Source organism: Hemitrygon akajei, chromosome 13 (genome assembly GCF_048418815.1).
Source record: "Hemitrygon akajei chromosome 13, sHemAka1.3, whole genome shotgun sequence".
Lineage (NCBI taxonomy): Eukaryota > Metazoa > Chordata > Chondrichthyes > Myliobatiformes > Dasyatidae > Hemitrygon > Hemitrygon akajei.
Window position 1 is genome coordinate 60,808,041 of NC_133136.1, and position 19,493 is coordinate 60,827,533.

The window sequence follows — 19,493 nt, forward strand, 5'->3', positions numbered from 1 at the left end:
TCAAAATGGCGGTGCAGGCTCGAAAGGCCGAATGGTCTACTTCTGCACCTATTGTCTATTGACCCATTTCCACCTGCCCCAACACCTAATCAAATACCTAGTCCTGTATCAACACCAATATCAAACTTTCGATATGATGAGTTTTTATTTTCTGCAATAACCTTTGACAAAGGTTTACAAATTTACAAAATTTGTAAATTTCCTGGTTATCCTTAAGTCACAGCATATTACATCTAAGAAGTCAAATACATTGGTTATGTTGATTGGTCATTTCACAAATCAATTACCTTGATTTTATTTTTATAAACACTCAGCTATATCTTTAATGATAGCATCTAATATTTTATCTTTTACAGATGCTAACTGGCTGTAGTTTCCTGTTATTTGGGAACTCAGTGGGCCCAAACCATCCGTCCCCTTTTGGGAGATGTGCGGAACAGCCCTTGTTTCAGTCTAATTCAGGCTACTGGCTCTGTTGGTGTTGCTTCCTATACCCATGCAGAATCTGAACTTTTCCTACCAATTTCCAGCTGAAACATATGTGCTCTCAAATTTTAAACCTGTACTCTTCATACCTCCAAGAGGACCACAACCTTGTGTGGCTCAATGACTCAGAGAGCTATGTTGGCTGGAGTCAGGGCCTTGTACTTTGGCTCTTGGTAGGGTCACCCATGCCAAACAGGTCAAAGGGTAGAGGCCAGACTAAGGGTGGTTCACCAGTCCTCGAGGTTTAGGGGGTTCAGCTTAGGGCTAATTCCGACTGGTCAAAAAACAATTGTTACAGAAACAGCAGTGAAGAATCCTTCTATACAAGCAGAGGTGGAGGGCCTTCATTGTTGCCCTAAACGCCAGCAGCGTAACAGGCAGTAAGTAATAAGTATTCTTTACACAGATGCTGGTCAAGATGGGTTTTTTTTAGATATTGTAAAGATATTGCAGCACTTGGAGCCATAGCAAGGCAGGACAGTCCCTACCCTGAGGCAGTAAAATTAATGCTGGTAATCCCTTGCAACTTCCCAAGCAAGCACAAAATAGCCGCAGGACAAAATTTGCTCAACTATTTACCCACAGAGTATACAATTAGGAGCATAGTCAGAGAATAAAAGTTCTGTTATTGAGATTCTGCTTAAAATTTTATTCACTAGGTTAGAGATCACCAAAAGGAGCAAGAATATAGTCACTTGTTTGTTAAGTAGATTAAAAACTCTGACACCAAGAGAAGGAAGTCCAGAAAGTCAATGCTCAGCCATGACCTTCTTCAACATAAGGGGCTGCAAATCGGTAACCCAGCATGGAAACGGATCTTTCGGGCCAACGTATCCCTGCCAACCAAGGTGCCCACTAGCTAATCATATATACCTTCTCCTCCAGGGGTGTCAAACTCATTTTAGGTCACGGGCCGGATTGAGCAAAATGCAGCTTCATGCGGGCCGGATCAGTCGGACGCGTGCGAACGCAGCTTTCGTTGCCTCCATTTTTTCAGCCTGCTCTCATGTGTCTCAGTCTCTGCTATAACTACAAAGTGTTTCACTTTACAAATTCCGTTTCTTATGAAGAAGACTGCCGAGCAAGACTGCCGAATAAACACTAAAAACCCTGAAAGCCTGGTACCTGAATAAACTCAGCATTAGCCATATCATACGCCATAGGCGCTTCGATTACTGGGGCCAGCTTTAATAGTAATTAGATATTATCTCGCGGGCCAAAGATAATTCCACCACGGGCCGGATTTGGCCCGCGGGCCTTGAGTTTGACATATATGTCCTAGCCGGTACTTATCCCAGTCTCTTTTCAATTTTCTTATTATACCTGTCTCGACCACTTTCTCTAGCAGCGTATTCTATACAAGGGCCAAGTTTTGAGTTTAGATCCCGCTCAGGTCCCTTTTATACCTTTTACTAATGAAGTCCAGTTTTTAGTTAAATTTCCCAGAGAGGACTATGCACATTCACTCTATATAAGTCCCGTATTACAAGTATGCAGACTGAACAGTCTCTAATTCTTGCTTCTCAAATAGTTATATCAGCAGGGAGGAAAAGCAAAGCTTTGTTCAAAGAAGTGTACAGTATTTCCTTTTCCTTCTGCGAAAACCTCGCTCTAGGATGTAGCCATCTAAGCGAGGGAATGCGCATGCTCATAGGGCTCCTGTCAGGTGCCGTGTTGGCCCCGCCCCTTTTGCGCCGCCATGCTGAGTCCGTTCAGCCGGCTGCCGGTTCCAGCTGCTGCTCGCCGTATTCTGCACATCAGCCGGAAACGGCGGCAGTGCGGACTGAGGGCGGCCTCACGGGGCAGCGGAGGTGTCGAAGATCAGGCTCCAGAAAGAAATCATCTACAGCGGGAAAAGGTGACTTTGGGTTGGCCTGCAGTTTAGAAGCAGCCCGGAACGTTTATCGCTGCCCTGCAGCCAGCGGCGCGAGCTCCGGAGCCCCACGATCGTCACAGTTACGTCATCCTTTATTGTGACGTCGTCAGTCCCGGGGTCCCGTGGTCCCGTGCTTGTTTGGTTCCCCTGCAAGTTTGTTCTCCCAGTCGCAGTTTTCATGAGTAAATTATCATTCATGACCGTGCCTCACTCTGTCTTTGAAAATCCACATTTCCTGGGATTGTTACAATAAGAGCAGACAGTATGGAAAAGTATTTATTTGGGTGGAGGACGAATTATGATTCTTGGGCAGAAATTTGGGAGTGTAAACTGGGAACAAATTATCTCAGAAAAGATGAGGGAGAGAGTGGACAACAGAGACTTTTTAGCAGGGTGGAAATGGCTAATATGAGGGGGCATAATTTTAGGGTGAGTGTAGGATGTCAAAGTGATAGTTGCATGGAATATACTGCCGGGGTGGTTGTAGAGGTGATATAGTCAGATCATTTAAGAGACTATTAGGCACATGGATGAAAAGAAAAATGAAGGGCTATGGGGCAAGGAAGGGTTAGATCAGTTTTGAAGTAAGTTGAAAAATTGGCATAACATTGTGGGCCAAAGAACCTGTACTTTGCTCTACTGTTCTGTGTGCACAAATTGTGGATTACAATGACAGCTTTCCTCCATCGTAGTTATATTTACAGAATGCAAAAAGAACGAGCTAGCAGAGGGAAATTATGATGCATTACAGAGGGCTTAAAATGAATATGCAGAGAAAGTAAAAACCCATCACACAAGATGCATTTTGAAAGTTCATGCATATTTTGTGAAATGGAGTACATTTTTGCACCTACACCCCACAACTTTAAAGCTGCAGCTTCAAGATCTGGTGCTGAACGTTGTGTTTAACAGGATCTCCATAATTATTTATACAGCCTAAGGTATAGATCAGCTGAAGTTGTTAATAAAAGGTCAAATGGTGCTTTTTTTAAAAAAAAATCACAATGTACAACAGATGCAACATTACTCAATGTCTGCTTAAATTTGTGCAGTTTGCATTTACTTATTCTGCATTGATAAAAAAGGCAATGTACATCCATGGTAGTTATGCTTCGGCAGCCTGGGCTACAATGTAGGTGCTGGAGTAATAAAATTACTTCTTCAGCCTCCATTCCTCACTTAAGATTTTCTTTAGACCGAGTTAATTATTACCCAAGCGTAAAGAAAGACAACTAAAAGAGATCATATTGAAAGGTATTGGTCAGGTCACATTTAGAGTATTGAAAGTTGTATTGGGATGCTTCTCTAAGAAAGGGTGTGCTGGCATTCCAGATGAGGTTCATGAGAATGATCCCAGAAATGAAAGGGCTAATGTATGAGGAGTGTTTGATGGCTCTGGGTCTGTACTCAACTTGAGTTTAGCATAATGAGGGGGGGGGATCTCATTGAAACCTACCAACCATTGAATGACCTGGATAGAGTGGATGTGGAGAAGATGTTTTTCAATAGTAGGAGCATCTAGGACCAGAGGGCACTGCCTCAGAATAGAAGAATATTCCTTTAGAACAGATATGAGGGGGAATTTCTTAAGCCAAAGCGTGGTTAATCTATGGAGTTCATTGCCACAGACTGCTGTGAAGGCCAAATCATCGGGTATATATAAAGCAGAGGTTGATGGGTTCTTGATTGGTAAAAGTGTCAAAGGTTATGGAGAGAAGGCAGGAGAATAGGATTTAGAGGGATAATAAATCAGCCTTGATTGAATGACGGAGCAGGCTCGATAGGCCAAATGGTCTTAATTGTGTTCTTGCCTTATAGTCTAAAATCACAGGACTTCTCTTTTACCTTGTGGTTGTAAATTCCTCATTTTTTCAGCATTTTGCTTCACAGTATTTATTGGATATGTTCTCATCTTGCTTCACAAAGCATTTTTTTGGGTATTCTCAAAATCTATTCTTGCAACAGGTTGGTGATTCCTCTCAATAAGATGAGTAACAGTGAGGTTGGTCTGTGGTGTATTTAAACAGCTCAATAGAAAATGGTTCCATTCCCTCATTATTTTAGTTGAATTTAAATAATCTGAGCCCACGTAAATAAATGTACTTATTTTATTAACAATAGAAAACAAGGAACCAACTAATTTTGTACTTTTGGAAGAATGGTTCCCTTTTTATCTCGCACACAGTCATAATTGCCATAATCTTTTCCAGGAAAACTACGACCTGTCTAAATTTCCAGTAGAAAATATTAGAAATTTCAGCATCATTGCACATGTAGACCATGGAAAAAGTACACTCGCAGATAGACTCCTGGAAATAACAGGTACTTCTTTTTTAGTAATGCATACAGCAGTGAAATCCACTTCATAACCTTTTTTGAAAGCACATGGAATCATGATGTTAAGTGTCATTTTCCTTTGGTTCTTCTCTGATCTTTTATAATTATTTTAACCAGTTGTTCCCTGCATTGTGGACAACAGGTTGCTTTTGCACCTTGTATTTATTGAAAAGTGGCCCTTACTGTCTGAATAATCTGTAATGATTTCAAGTAGGGAACATATCCGTGTAAAGGAGCCAACTATCCCTGTAAGTGAACAAAATAATATAAAAGTAGGTTTAATATTGGAATGCATAGAAAGCAAACATCTTTTAAAGTAAGCATTTTGCGCGTGTTGCTTGTATTTCCAGCATCTGCAAATTTTCTCTTGTTTATCTTTAGAAGTAAAATTGACGGAAATGAAGTTCAGTATGAGGGCTGGTCACTTTATTGAAATGTTTGAAGCTTTAACCTTAAGTTGAGTCATAGAGCACTACAGCACTGAAGCACTCTTCCATGCAAACTATTAATCTGCCTGACCTGTACCTGGACTATAGCCCTCCATACCCCTCCCATCCATGTAGCTATGCAATTTTTTAATGTGGAAATCGAACCTGAATCCTCCACTTCCACTGTGGTTCATTCTACTTTTTCACCACCCTCTGAGTGAAGAAATTACCCCCATGTTCCTGTTAAATAATTCACCTTTAACTTATGACCTCTAGTTCATGTCTCACCCAATCTCAGTGGAAAATGTCTGCTTGCATTTACTCTACCTATACCCCTCATAATTTTGTATACCTCTGTCAAATCTCCTGTCATTCTTCTACGCTGTAGGGAATGAAGTCCTAATTTGTTCAACCTTTCCCTTTAACTCAGGTCCTCAAGACCCAGCAATATCCTTGTAAGTTTTCTCTGCACTCTTTCAATCTTATTGGCATCGTTCATGGAGATGGGAGACCAAGACTGCATGCAGTACTCCAAATTAGGCCTCACCAATGTCTTACACAACTTCAGCATAACTTCCCAACTCCTGTTTAATGAAGGCCAATGTGCCAAAAGCTCTCCTTATGAACCTGTCTACCTGTAACGCCACTTTCAAGGAATTTTGGATCTGCATCCCTCTGTTCTACTGAATTCCTCATTGCCCTACTGCTTAGCACGCAAGTCCTACCCTGGTTTGTCCTCCGAAAGTGCAAAACCTCACACTTGTCTACATTAAATTCTATCTGCCATTTTTTTAGCCCATTTTTTTTTCCAGCTGGTCTAGATCCTACTTCAAGCTTTGATAGTCTTTGCTGTCCAGTATACCCCAATCTTGGTGTATTCTGTAAATTTGTTGATCCAATAATAAGCACATTTTAGCTGAATAAGTACATTTTGACTCATTTAAGATATGTTGGCAAAGTTATATATTGACTTGTGTTGAAATGTACTCCATGCATTTTGTTCGTAAAGATTTTTTTTCTCCTCTCTAAATTGGGCCATAATAAAAACAGTAGCATTTTTATCTCTTCATTTTCTATAGTATGGTATTTGAAATATGTCTGATTGGGCAAGAAAATGTCTTAATATTTTAACTGATACATTTTCAGGGGCAATTATCAAAACTGGACACAACAAACAAGTACTAGATAAACTGCAGGTGGAGCGCGAACGAGGTATTACAGTGAAAGCACAGACAGCAACTCTGTTTTATAGTCATGCAGGAAGGACCTACCTCTTAAACCTGATTGACACACCAGTAAGTTCAGAACAACCCTCTTTGTCATTATCTTCTTCTTGAGGCCAGAAAGTTAAGTGACTGACCTTAAGTTGATCATATATGAGCACTTTTGATGAAAACTGTCCTGTTGTTTAAAAGTGTCCAGAAAGTCGCCCGTAATCCTGATTTTCCAGTGCTCTGTTATTGTTGGAATCTCACGTAACTGATTGCTTCAAATCAGTTGAAGTCTTTTGCTATATTCCCAGTTCAGGGAAAGATACTCTTGAGTTTTGGTGGATTTTTATATTTCAAAGGGGACATATTGGCAATAATGTACATTGGCTTGGGTTTACCATATCTTCAAATATGCTTTATGTTACTCTTTGTTCATAAATAAAAACTATACATTTACACTCTAAAGTGAGTCTTTATTCAACAAGAAGTTTCTCATCTCTGCATTTTTCACAGGGTCACGTGGACTTCAGCTATGAAGTTTCTCGTTCATTGTCTGCTTGTCAGGGTGTGCTGTTGATTGTTGATGCCAATGAGGTAAATTACTCTGGTGGACCTTTGATATTTATTACTCTCTTATTGGTGCAGAATAATGAAAAAATCTAATTTGCAAATATTGTACGATGGGAATTAAGTGACCTGGCCTCCACAACCCTCCAGAGTAGGGAACTTGAGAAATTAATCAGTCTGTGTGAGAACAACTTCCTGTGCACCTCAGTTCGGTGACTGCCCCATAATCTTATGGCCATTAATCCTGGTTTGAGATTCAACTGCTAATGGAAATATCGCGATATGAACTCTGTCATCCTCGTCTATGTTTGTTTTAAATGTATTTTTAACCCCTTAGGGCATTCAAGCGCAGACTGTGGCAAACTTCTTCCTTGCCTTTGAAGCTCAGCTCATGATAATTCCAGTGATAAACAAGGAAAGTGTTTATTTTTCTCTTTGTGCTTGTTTTGTTGTATTGTCCCATAATAGTTCCAAACACATCCTGCTTTTGTTCTCAACACTGTGCCAATTAAAAACAACGCAAAGTATTTGTCTGATTACCTCTATAGATTGATCTCAAGCATGCAGAACCTGACAGGGTTGAAAAACAGATTGAAAAGGTCTTTGATATTCCTAAAGAAGAATGTATCAGGGTACGAATCTTGCTTATTTTCTTTTGTGTGGTTGTTCAATGACACTTCTTGGTGAGGAACTGCAGTTTACCCTCATTAATTTCATCAAAACATGTCTATTAATGTTATTCCCCAAGGTTGAGTGTTTCAGTACATACTATAACTGTTTAGTAGCTGTTCCATTAATCAATAGTTCATATTTTACAGACTAAGCATGTTTATATAAAAACAGATGCATTCAAAATTTATAGTACAGTAACGTTTATTTGTTCCTCATGTTACCAAAGTAAACTTCTAAGGTATGGTGATATCAATCATAGAACATAGAAAACCTACAGCACAATACAGGCCTTCGGCCCACAAAGTTGAGCCGAACATGTCCCTCTACCTTAGAAATTACTAGGCTTACCCAAGTAATTTTTCTAAGCTCTATGTACCTATCCAAAAGTCTCTTAAAAGACCCTATCATATCCACCTCCACCACCGTTGCTAGCAGCCCATTCCACGCACTCACCGCTCTCTGAGTAAAAAAAACTTAACCCTGACATCTCCTCTGTACCTACTCCCCAGCACCTTAAACCTGTGTCCTCTTCTTGTGACAACCATTTCAGCCCTGGGAAAAAGCCTCTGACTAGCCATGCCTCTCATCATCTTATACACCTCTATCTGCTCACCTCTCATCCTCCGTCGCTCCAAGAAGGAAAGGCCGAGTTCACTCAACCTGTTTTCATAAGGCATGCTCCCCAATCCAGGCAACATCATTGTAAATCTCCTCTGCACTCTTTCTATGGTTTCCACATCCTTCCTGTAGTGAGGCGACCAGAACTGAGCACAGTACTCCCAAGTGGGGTCTGACCAAGGTCCTATATAACTGCAACGTTACCTCTTGGCTCCTAAATTCAATTCCACGATTGATGAAGTCCAATACGCCGTATGCCTTCTTAACCACAGAGTCAACCTGTGCAGCTGCTTTGAGCGGCCTATGGACTCAGACCCCAAGATCCCTCTGATCCTCCACACTGCCCAAGAGTCTTATCATTAATACTATATTCTGCTGATCGTATTTGTCCTACCAAAATGAACCATTTCACACTTATCTGGGTTGAACTCCATCTGCCATAATAAACACTTTCACGTATGTTATTTTACTTAAGTGTTCCAAAATAGAATTCAATTTATGCTACAACCCTGTGACAATATAATAATTATTGATATTGAAAGTCAACACCATTGCTCAAGTAAGCTAAAATAGAGGTCAAAATTTGTCTTGATCTATGAACTGTACCATAATCTACGTTACACAAAAAAATAGCTGTAGACTCCAGTTGATTGCATTTCAAACTAAGAGTTTGAATTGACTGAGAAGCACAGTGTTCAGGAACTCTGAAAGTGGTTTGCAATATCTTTAGTGAAACTTCTAACTTGTAACTTTTTTTACAGATTTCAGCCAAATTAGGGACAAATGTTGATCAAGTTTTGAAAGCAGTTGTTGAAAAAATTCCTCCGTAAGTATGGCTTAAGCCATTTCATTTATAATAGTTCACTTTCCGTGTCTTTATTGCTGAAGTGAAAATGGGATTCTCATCATGATAGTAAATTCTCACAATGTGGATTCTCAGCAACAGGATTGCTTTCAGAATGTCTTGAAATCTTGAACCTGAATCTGCTGTGACCATATTTTAATAGCATTGTACTATTTGATATTTCAGCAGATTGTGTTCCTTGTAATCAGTATGACTACACCAATTTTCATAAATATAGCTAAACTATCAGTGAGAGCAGCACTGTGCTCCTCCCAGAAGGTATATTGATGTATTGTAAACTTCATCTACTCGCACACTATTCTTGCATGAAATAGCTTAGTACAATTAAGAAAAGGTTGAGTTGTTACTGTCATAATTATCATTGGACAATCTCATTGGGAAACTACTTAGAGCAGGGTTTCCCAACCTGGGGTCCGTGGATCCCTCGGCTACTGATAGGGGACCATGGCATAACAGAGATTGGGAACCTTTGAGCCTTAAAGTCTCATACCCACAATAGAAAAAAAAAATAAATGGCAGAACTTTAATAAAACTGAAAGAAATTCTTACTCTGATATTTTTGCTTTTTGTTAACTTAAGGATTAAAAAGATCTGTATTCCCTTTTCTGTATGCTTTGCCCTCGGTAATATTTTTTTAATTTGATAGGCTGATTAGCATGTCTCTCTTGTTACTGAATGTCTCAGGTCATTTCTAGAAAGCTGCACTTGAAAACATTGGAAAAGATCTACGCACCCAGCACCCAACAATATTTTGTGTATTCCTTCAATCGAGGTTTACAGCAAGCCTCATTCCTGTACTGCTGATAATTATTCTTTATCAAGTGATCTGATGCATTGTGTGATTTAACAACAGGAAAACCTCATTCAGCAGCTCTGAGTCTGTGGCTATCCTAGTTTTGTATCTCTACGATTGATATAAATATGTTTCTTATTTTAGCATCTTAATCAAAATCGAATAAAATAACAAACGTTTTTTTTTTCATTTCAGGCCACGTGCAAACATTTCAGATCCAATGAGGGCGCTGGTGTTTGACTCCATCTATGACCATTACAGAGGAGTCATAGCCAACATTGCACTCTTTGATGGATTGGTGCAAAAGGGAGACAGAATTATGTCGTCTTACACAAAGAAAGTGTATGAAGTCAATGAACTCGGAATTCTGAGGCCTGATCAATACCCAGTAGAAAAGCTGTAAGTAATTTACTGTATCAATTTCATGTTTATAAATATAGGTAATTTTATAATTAGGACTAGATGGGGTGGATGTGGAGAGGGTGTTTCCTAAGGTGGTGGTATCCAGAACTAGAGGGCATTGCCTCACAGTTGGGGAGTGACCTTTTAGGACAGAGGTAAGGAAGAATTTTTTTAGCCAGTGAGTAGTGGAGGCCAAGTCCGTGGGTATAATTAAGGCAGAAGTTGATCGTTTCCTGAACGGTCAGGGCATCAAAGGATATGGCAAGAAGGTAGGTGTACAGTGCTGAGTGGGATCACTGTACACTGTGTGTAAGAGCAAGTACACTGCTCCTATGTCTTATGGTCATATAAAAAGATTTGCTTTATGTTGTGCCTGTTACAACCTTGAGGCATTGTGATGTAGGAGTTGAAGTTCCTTCAAAGGTAGTGTTACGTTCCCCAGTAACCGGGTGACTTATCAGCAAAGATAGATGGGTCCGCTGAAGCCTGATACTACTATTTTCAAACGTTTTTATTTATAAAGGGGCACAAACGCATGGTTAATACAAAACATTCAGATCATGTACGTCGTCACAACTCAATCTAAAGCACAGGTATAGTAATAATCAATCAGAAATAAGCTCTATCGTTGTCTAGGGGTAATGTAGATATATATTGTTTGCTGGATATCTAAAAGTCTTTGCGGTCACTGCAGTTCCACCCGCTGCCGTTGTCGTGGTGTCGCGTTGGTGCACTTTTGTTAGAAAGAGAGAGAGAGAATGAAACATTTACCGACAGGTTTTCCAACCTGTAGGAGGTAGTCGGAAGTCTCGTTGGGGAATGGACTCTCATCTGTGGCTTCCCCTGTAGCTAGGCCATTCTTCCGTGGTGAGGTCGCCAATCCCAGGCAAGGAAAAGACGCACACGAACCCCACCACCGGCTGTCGATATCAAAACGCTGTCGCAGGAATTCTCGCGTATCTTCTGTGCGTCTGGCGCCCCGCCTCGGCAGCCCACCTTTTATCTGGACTGGCAGGGTTGTAGATGTCCATCAGGGTGGGGGGGGCGAGGCAATCCTTCCCCCATCACCCATCTCACATTGCCCTGAGATTTTGCACGTAGGCCGGTTCCTTATCCCACAAAGGTGTCTCCCAAGACAATGGCTATGTCCGAGGCTTTTGTCTTGTTGAGCGACCAGCCCACTTTGCCCGAGGGCTTTACACGTGGTCTTCATGAGACAATAGTCAAAGAGTCGCTTTATTCTGCTTCCCGGGGGAACGTGGTCTTCAGCACGTCTCCCTCTCTCTCTTGGGTCATTTGACCCCCCCTTGACTAGGGCTCTTGCGAATCTCACAAAGGCGGGGGCTGGGGTCATAACACCTCCCCTCTTAAAAGTTTTTTACCAGCGGTTAAAAACAAGTTGGTACAGAGTCTTATAGGATTTTTTTTCTAACACAATACACAAGCTCCTCTCTTCACAGAGTACTACCGTTATACATTCAAGTCAGAATCTAAACAGGTAACAATTACAGTGTCCCTTTCTTTAATATCTTAACATCGCGTACCATACTAAAGTCTGGTAGCATCAAACTTCAGCTCAATAATCACCTATTTATTTATTTTCTTCAGCAACAAAACTAAGGAGGTGTGATCTTAGCTTAGGTGCATCTACAAAAGTTTATACAAATACTAATCGTTTCGGTCGTGTTATTTCACCGGCAGGTCTCCAAAGTGGTTGTCTTTATTAGTCACAGGCTTTGGCGCAAACCCGTACAACCGGCGTTGCTGTTTAAAAATGGCATTTTCTATTAACCATCGCCTCTTTTCCGGAGAGTCTCCCCGTGGGGAACTTGAGTAATTTGGCGAGGTACTCTCCCGCCTTTCCTTTCCACGAGGGTTATTCTCTTAACTCCGTGTCCCCAACCTAGTCCATCATGGGAATTTCCACCCAATTCTTTAATGCTACACAGGTAGTTAACCCTTTTGTCAAGACCATGCAGGCTGATGTGTTTCAGTTCGAATCTTTTTCTCCGGCCGCATTTAAATTTTGGCTTCCTCACAGCGCTTTCTTGAATAACAATAGCTTGTGAGGCACCCTTACATTCCAAATCAACCTGTAATCGATGCGCAGGCATCAATCTAGACTTTAACTTTTTTTCATTCGATTTGGGAACTACAGATTTACCGTTCTCCTCCACAACAACAGTTACCTCCCCATTCGTAAACTCCACATTAACTCTGAACACCCCCTTCAGCACAACCATCTGGGAACTCACACTTCCCAAGGTTAACCCTTTTTTTTGCGAACCAAGTCTATCTGCTACAAAAGGACGACCGTCTCGTCCAGCTGAGTCAAATACCTCAGACTTTTTCTGAGCTCCGTGACTAGGTTCAGGACCACGTGCATCCCCATCTTGGACACACTCAAACGGGGCATTGGCCTCTTCCAGGCTTTCAATACCCGTACCCTTTTCAAATTCTAAATTCCCCTGATCCTCCCAGTTACTCTCTGGGCAACTCACTTCCGGAGTAAACTCAACCCCATCTGCCAACCCAGCAGACTTCTTCAAGGTAATGGCATCCTTTTCATCCAGGACTGCCCTCATTTCATTATCGGGAACACCTTTAGAATTTTCAACTTCTTCAAACAGTCCTGCCAAACCAGACAGATCATCCATGTCCAACCCTGGACCCTTTAACAGCTTTATCTGTTTCTCATCTTTATTTCCTACCTCTAGGACCTTTTTCTTCGCTAAGGGCAGATCTACCTTCTCTCCCTTACCCCCTTTTACGTTACTATCCCTCGTTTTACCACCCTCGAAACCCTCATGGCACAGGGTCGGTAAAGACGTCTGGGCCAAATCAAAACTGGCCAATTTTAAACTGCTCCCATTCTCAGCTGCCGCTCTCGACAGGCTGCGAGTGTCCGCGCATGCGGGATAGCTCGGGGACTCTATGGGCGGGGCCTCAACACGCACCGGTCGGCGGGTCATAGTCATGGCCGACCAAACTTTTCCTCCTGCTAAATCGTTCCCAAGGAGGACATCCACGTCAGTTCTCAGGAATTCTGATGGCACCCCCATTTCAACTGATCCATACACCAGCTCACAATCCAAAATGACCCTACGCAAAGACACCCTTTCTGTCCCTTTTCCTATTCCTCTCAGGGCTACCTCGCCCGTCGGAGGTCCGAATTGTAATACGTTACGGCTAATTAATGATAGCTCCGCCCCCGTGTCTCTCCAAATCCGTACGGGAATTGGCGGGTCCCCCTTCCTCACAGACACGGTTCCGTGTGACATATAAATCTCCGACCCCTCGCACTCTCTGCTCCCCTGGGACCCTCTTGCCGATTTTCTGATTACCACTGCACACCCGATAGGGATCGCTGCTTTCCCTCTCTCTGGCTCCTTTCTCGGAGCAAAGCATTTAGATGCAATATGACCCACCTTTCCACAATTAAAACAGGTCAAGCCAGGACCTCTCCTGCCGTCTTGCCTCTCCTCCTCAATTTTACCACTAGCTCCCAGCGGGGTCTCCGCCTCTGCCGGCGGACTTTCTCTACCGTTCCCACGGTCTCTCTGGTAACTTTTTGGCAAGGAAAACTTTGTCTTGTGGGTTAGGGCATATTCATCTGCGAACCTAGCAATTTCTGAGATGGACTGATTCGTCCTCTCATTCAAATACGTCCGGATCTCTTCCGGAACACAACCTTTAAATTCCTCAATCAAAAATAACTCCCTGATACGCCCATAATTCTCGGCCACCTTTTCCGCGGTGCACCAACGGTCCAAGAGCACACCCTTCTCATGGGCTAGCTCGGTATACGTTTGATTCCATCCTTTTCTTAAATTTCGGAACCTTTGTCTATACGCCTCAGGTACTAACTCGTAACCTCGGAGAATGGCCTCCTTTACTTGATCATAATTCCCTTCCCCTTCTGGGGGCAACGCAGCATACGCCCGCTGTGCTTTCCCTCGTAACACACTTTGTAACAACGCCACCCACTGCTCTCTGGGCCACTTCTGATTCATTGCCACCTTTTAAAAAAGCAAGAAATAACTATCAACATCCGTCTCCTCGAACGGGGGGACCAACCTCAACGCCCGACTAACATCAAACCCCTCCTCTCTCTCTTGCCCTTGAGCTCTTCGCTCTTGCTTTCGCCTGTCCAGCTCCAATTCATGGCTCCTTTGTTTCTCTTTCTCTTCTGCTTCTGCTTCTAGCTGCTTTAGCTGGAGCTCATGACCCCGTTTCATCTCTAATTCCTTTAGTTTGAACAGCTGCTCCCTTTCCTTTTCCTTTGCAGCTCGTTCCTCAGCCCATTCCTTTTCCTTTGCAGCTCGTCCCTCAGCCCGTTCCTTTTCCTTTGCAGCTGCTTCTAGCTGCTTTACTTTAAGATCATGGTCCAACCTTACTTTCTCCAACTCTACCTGATCTGTCCCACTCGCTAATCTCTTTTCGGGGATATTTTCCAAATCCTCCGCTGCAAACACCTCCTTTTCAATGTAATACTGATTTATGACCCCTCGCACTTCCTGCTTTTTCATTGATGACCTCACCTCTGCGAGGCCTAACCCCTTTGCCAGATTTACCAAGTCTGATTTGGTAGCCGTCCCTAGCGCCTCTACAGTCGGATTTCTCATAAATTCACCCACATCCATCTTTGCTGGTTTCCTGTCTGGCTACCTGCGTAACCAGATTTAAGTTTGGACTTACAGCCCGATTCACTGACCCTCCCCTTTGGTTTCAAATCCGGGACGAGCAACCCACTTGTTACGTTCCCCAGTAACCGGGTGACTTATCAGCAAAGATAGATGGGTCCGCTGAAGCCTGATACTACTATTTTCAAACGTTTTTATTTATAAAGGGGCACAAACGCATGGTTAATACAAAACATTCAGATCATGTACGTCGTCACAACTCAATCTAAAGCACAGGTATAGTAATAATCAATCAGAAATAAGCTCTATCGCTGTCTAGGGGTAATGTAGATATATATTGTTTGCTGGATATCTAAAAGTCTTTGCGGTCACTGCAGTTCCACCCGCTGCCATTGTCGTGGTGTCGCGTTGGTGCACTTTTGTTAGAAAGAGAGAGAGAGAATGAAACATTTACCGACAGGTTTTCCAACCTGTAGGAGGTAGTCGGAAGTCTCGTTGGGGCATGGACTCTCATCTGTGGCTTCCCCTGTAGCTAGGCCATTCTTCCGTGGTGAGGTCGCCAATCCCAGGCAAGGGAAGGACGCACACGAACCCCACCACCGGCTGTCGATATCAAAACGCTGTCGCAGGAATTCTCGCGTATCTTCTGGTGCGTCTTGCGCCCCGCCTCGGCAGCCCACCTTTTATCTGGACTGGCAGGGTTGTAGATGTCCATCAGGGTGGGGGGGCGAGGCAATCCTTCCCCCATCACCCATCTCACATTGCCCTGAGATTTTGCACGTAGGCCGGTTCCTTATCCCACAAAGGTGTCTCCCAAGACAATGGCTATGTCCGAGGCTTTGTCTTGTTGAGCGACCAGCCCACTTTGCCCGAGGGCTTTACACGTGGTCTTCATGAGACAATAGTCAAAGAGTCGCTTTATTCTGCTTCCCGGGGGAACGTGGTCTTCAGCACGTCTCCCTCTCTCTCTTGGGTCATTTGACCCCCCCTTGACTAGGGCTCTTGCGAATCTCACAAAGGCGGGGGCTGGGGTCATAACAGTAGTAAAGTGATCATTGTCAGGTGATGACTTCTAATAAAGTTAACTACAGTATTAATGTTGGCTAGGTCATGGAGGGTCTCCCTTGCTCTTTTTTGTAATGCTGCCACTGGATCAGATTTACCTGAAAGAGCAAAAAACATTAAAGTCACATCTAAAAGTGTTTCTGAAATAAAGGTTCAGCTAAGTAACTATTCTGGAATGTGGTTTTGATAACCCTTGCAACTCAGTTGCCAGAATGATGTCAACAGATCCACAGTTCTGTAATCATGCTTTATTGTAACTTGAAGGTGTGCTGGACAAGTGGGCTATTTGGTAGCTGGAATGAAAGAGGTAAAGGAGGCAGAGATTGGAGATACCCTTCACTTACAGAAACAACCTGTGGAGCCACTAGCGGGGTTCAGACCTGCCAAACCAATGGTCTTTGCAGGTATGAAAACTGATATTTCTGCATCATAGCCAAGAAAGTTTAAATGCAACAAATGCATAAACTTCCATTATAGAATCTCTTATTAAAATCAATAGCTCTTCTTGCCCATTAAAAGAGTCAGTTGTACTATGCATTTGATTGTATTTTTTAAAACAGTTAATATTTTCAAACTAATTAGTCACTGAGTGTTTGTAAATGTTAAGCACAATAACTTATACCTTGAAAGTCAATGAACCTAGGGACCAGACTTCCCCAACATTCAAACAATTTTGAGAATGTATCAGACTGGCCATGTTGTTCTTGGTAACTGAAATATTAGAGCCATGCTCAAACAAACAGCACAACAGAGTAACAATTGACCCCAACAATTGTCAACCAGTGGAAGTTCTGCTGCAATATATTTCACCCAGAATTTTGCTTTGATATATGATGGTCAGAAATAATGTTCAGGTACTTTTTTTTAGATGGACCTCCCAATTAACAGGCACTAAGATAATTTTAAAGGAATAAAATAGTACAGGACACTTGTGTTTGGATTTCTGAAAGTATTAATTAAAAGAAAAGTTACCAAATGTTATACTTTGGTCAGCAACTGATTCTCTAAAGCATATATGTCAAACTCAATGCCCGCGGGCCAAATCCGGCCCGCGGTGGAATTAACTTTGGCCCTCGAGATAATATCTAATTACTATTAAAGCTGGCCCCAGTAATCGAAGCGCCTATGGCATATGATATGGCTAATGCTGAGTTTATTCAGGTACCAGGTTTTCAGGGTTTTTGGTGTTTATTCGGCAGTCTTGCTCGGCAGTCTTCTTCATAAGAAACGGAATTTGTAAAGTGAAACAGTTTGTAGTTATAGCAGAGACTGAGACACATGAGAGTAGGCTGAAAAAACGGAGGCAACGAAAGCTGCGTTCGCATGCGTCCGACTGATCCGGCCCGCATGAAGCTGCATTTTGCTAAATCCGGCCCGTGACCTAAAATGAGTTTGACACCCCTGCTCTAAAACACAACAAAACTGATTAATCCTACCTTTTTGTACCATACATTGGTTGGGCCACATTTAGAGTACATACTACAGGAATGATCTGGTAGTAACAGAGAGCATACAAAAGGGATCCACCAGAATATTACCTGGTGTAGAGAACTGTCGTTATAAAGAAAGATTGATTAAGCTGGGTTTATTCTCACTGGTACGTAGGAGGTTGAAGGATGACCTTACAGAGATTTATAAAATTATGAGGGGCATAGATAGGATCAGTACTCCTGATGAAGTGTCTCAGCCCCAAACATCGTCTCTTTATTCCTCTCCATAGATGCCTAACCTACTGGGTTCCTCCAGCATCTGCAGAATCTTTTGTATGCATCAATAGTCGTATTTCTTTGTTTGCAGAGTAGGGGAATTTAGAACTGGAATAGACTAGTTTAAAGAGAGGAGAAAATTTAAAGGAGAATTACACCTGTCAAAGTTCATTTTATTGTTATATGCACAATAAAGGTCAAATTCAATGATCATTCAGCTATATATATGATATAGCTAAATGAAACAGTGTTCCTCCAGGACCAAGGTGCAAACGTATCACCAGTAGCGCACAGCACACTGCACATAGCACAAATAGCACATATGGTTACGATTTCAGAAAAACTTAACAGACACAAAGAACAAAGCTCAATATAACCCAAGTCTCTGAGTGGCATGACTGTAGAATTGTTGGCCAGGTCCTGCTTGTTCTTCCACTGAGCGAACACCAGAGAGCAGCATCAACAGAAGGGGCCAGCCTCCAACTCAAGTACAGATCCCAGTGTGCCCCACATTGACTCTCCCACACTGCCTCATTCCTCCTCTCCTGGTCGACTGCAGCAGATGACCTTGCGGCCTCGACCTAGTCCTCGCCACAACCAAGGCAATGAGTTTCCCCCACTGTCAGTCTCACTAATAAACCAGTGAGCCGGACCTGCAGTGTTCTCTGTTGCCAATGTCCAACAGAGTCTTGTGATCACAATAAAAATGTTCAGGACAATCACTCGCACTGCTTTCCGCCCAGTAGTACGTGGTAAGTCCAGGCAGCAACACAACAACACTTTGCAGTATGTCCAGCTCCATTGCTTTCAGCAGCTCACTGATGGGATAGTCCTGCAGTACTTGATGTTCTTAGTATCCAGCAGTGACTTATGACTTAATTAAGACAAACAAGATGAGCAAATGCACCTTAGATTGGACCCGGAGTGCTCTGCCATCTTACTGTGCAAGCACAGGTGCAATCATAAAAGCAACATTCACAAGAAACAGTCAGCTAGTGAGGACTGATACGATCACAAAATTGTAAAATCATTTGGATAGGAAAAGTGTAGACTGTGGAGGGATATAGGTCTATTGTGGGCAAATGGAATTACCATAGATAGGCATCACGGTCGGCAGGGTGAAGCTGGACTTACAGGGCCTGTTACTGGGTTGTATGTTTCAGTAATTATATTGAGAAACATTAGTATGTGATTCACCTTTATGCACTTAGAAACATGGGAAAATTACAGCACAATACAGGCCCTTCAGCCCACAAAGTTATGCCGAACATGTCCCTACCTTAGAAATTACTAGGCTTACCCATACCCTCTATTTTTCTAAGCTCCATGTACCTATCCAAAAATATCTTAAAAGACCCTATCGTATCCGCCTCCACCACCTTTGCCGGCAGCCCATTCCACGCACTTTCCACTCTCTGCATAAAAAAAATTACCCCTGACATCTCCTCTGTACCTACTCCCAAGCACCTTAAACCTGTGCCCTCTTGTGGCAACCATTTCAGCCCTGGGAAAAAGCCTCTGACTATCCACATGATCAATGCCTCTCATCATCTTATACACCTCTATCAGGTCACCTCTCATCCTTCGTCGCTCCAAGGAGAAAAGGCTGAGTTCACTGTTTTCATAAGGCATGCTCCCCAATCCAGGCAACATCCTTGTAAATCTCCTCTGCATTCTTTCTATGGCTTCCACATCTTTCCTGTAGTGAGACTACCAGAACTGAGCACAGTCCCTCCACACTGTCAAGAGTCTTACCATTAATACTATATTCTGCCATCATATTTGACCTATCATGTTCAGATCACTCAGAAAAATCATTCATAC

General features: G+C 42.5%; 1 protein-coding gene across 2 annotated transcripts in view; it reads left to right on the forward strand.

The window, feature by feature from the left end:
- Positions 1 to 2,171: 2,171 nt before the first annotated feature.
- Positions 2,172 to 19,493, forward strand: part of guf1 (GTP binding elongation factor GUF1) — a 47,183-nt gene continuing 29,861 nt past the window's right edge. For both annotated transcript variants that reach the window (XM_073064726.1, XM_073064727.1), the window contains exons 1-9: positions 2,172 to 2,344; positions 4,573 to 4,684; positions 6,274 to 6,422; positions 6,852 to 6,932; positions 7,243 to 7,318; positions 7,452 to 7,537; positions 8,957 to 9,021; positions 10,049 to 10,252; positions 16,228 to 16,367. In XM_073064726.1, the coding sequence (XP_072920827.1) occupies positions 2,186 to 2,344; positions 4,573 to 4,684; positions 6,274 to 6,422; positions 6,852 to 6,932; positions 7,243 to 7,318; positions 7,452 to 7,537; positions 8,957 to 9,021; positions 10,049 to 10,252; positions 16,228 to 16,367 (1,072 nt within the window). In that variant the 5' untranslated portion in view covers positions 2,172 to 2,185. The remainder of the gene's footprint in view (positions 2,345 to 4,572; positions 4,685 to 6,273; positions 6,423 to 6,851; positions 6,933 to 7,242; positions 7,319 to 7,451; positions 7,538 to 8,956; positions 9,022 to 10,048; positions 10,253 to 16,227; positions 16,368 to 19,493) is intronic.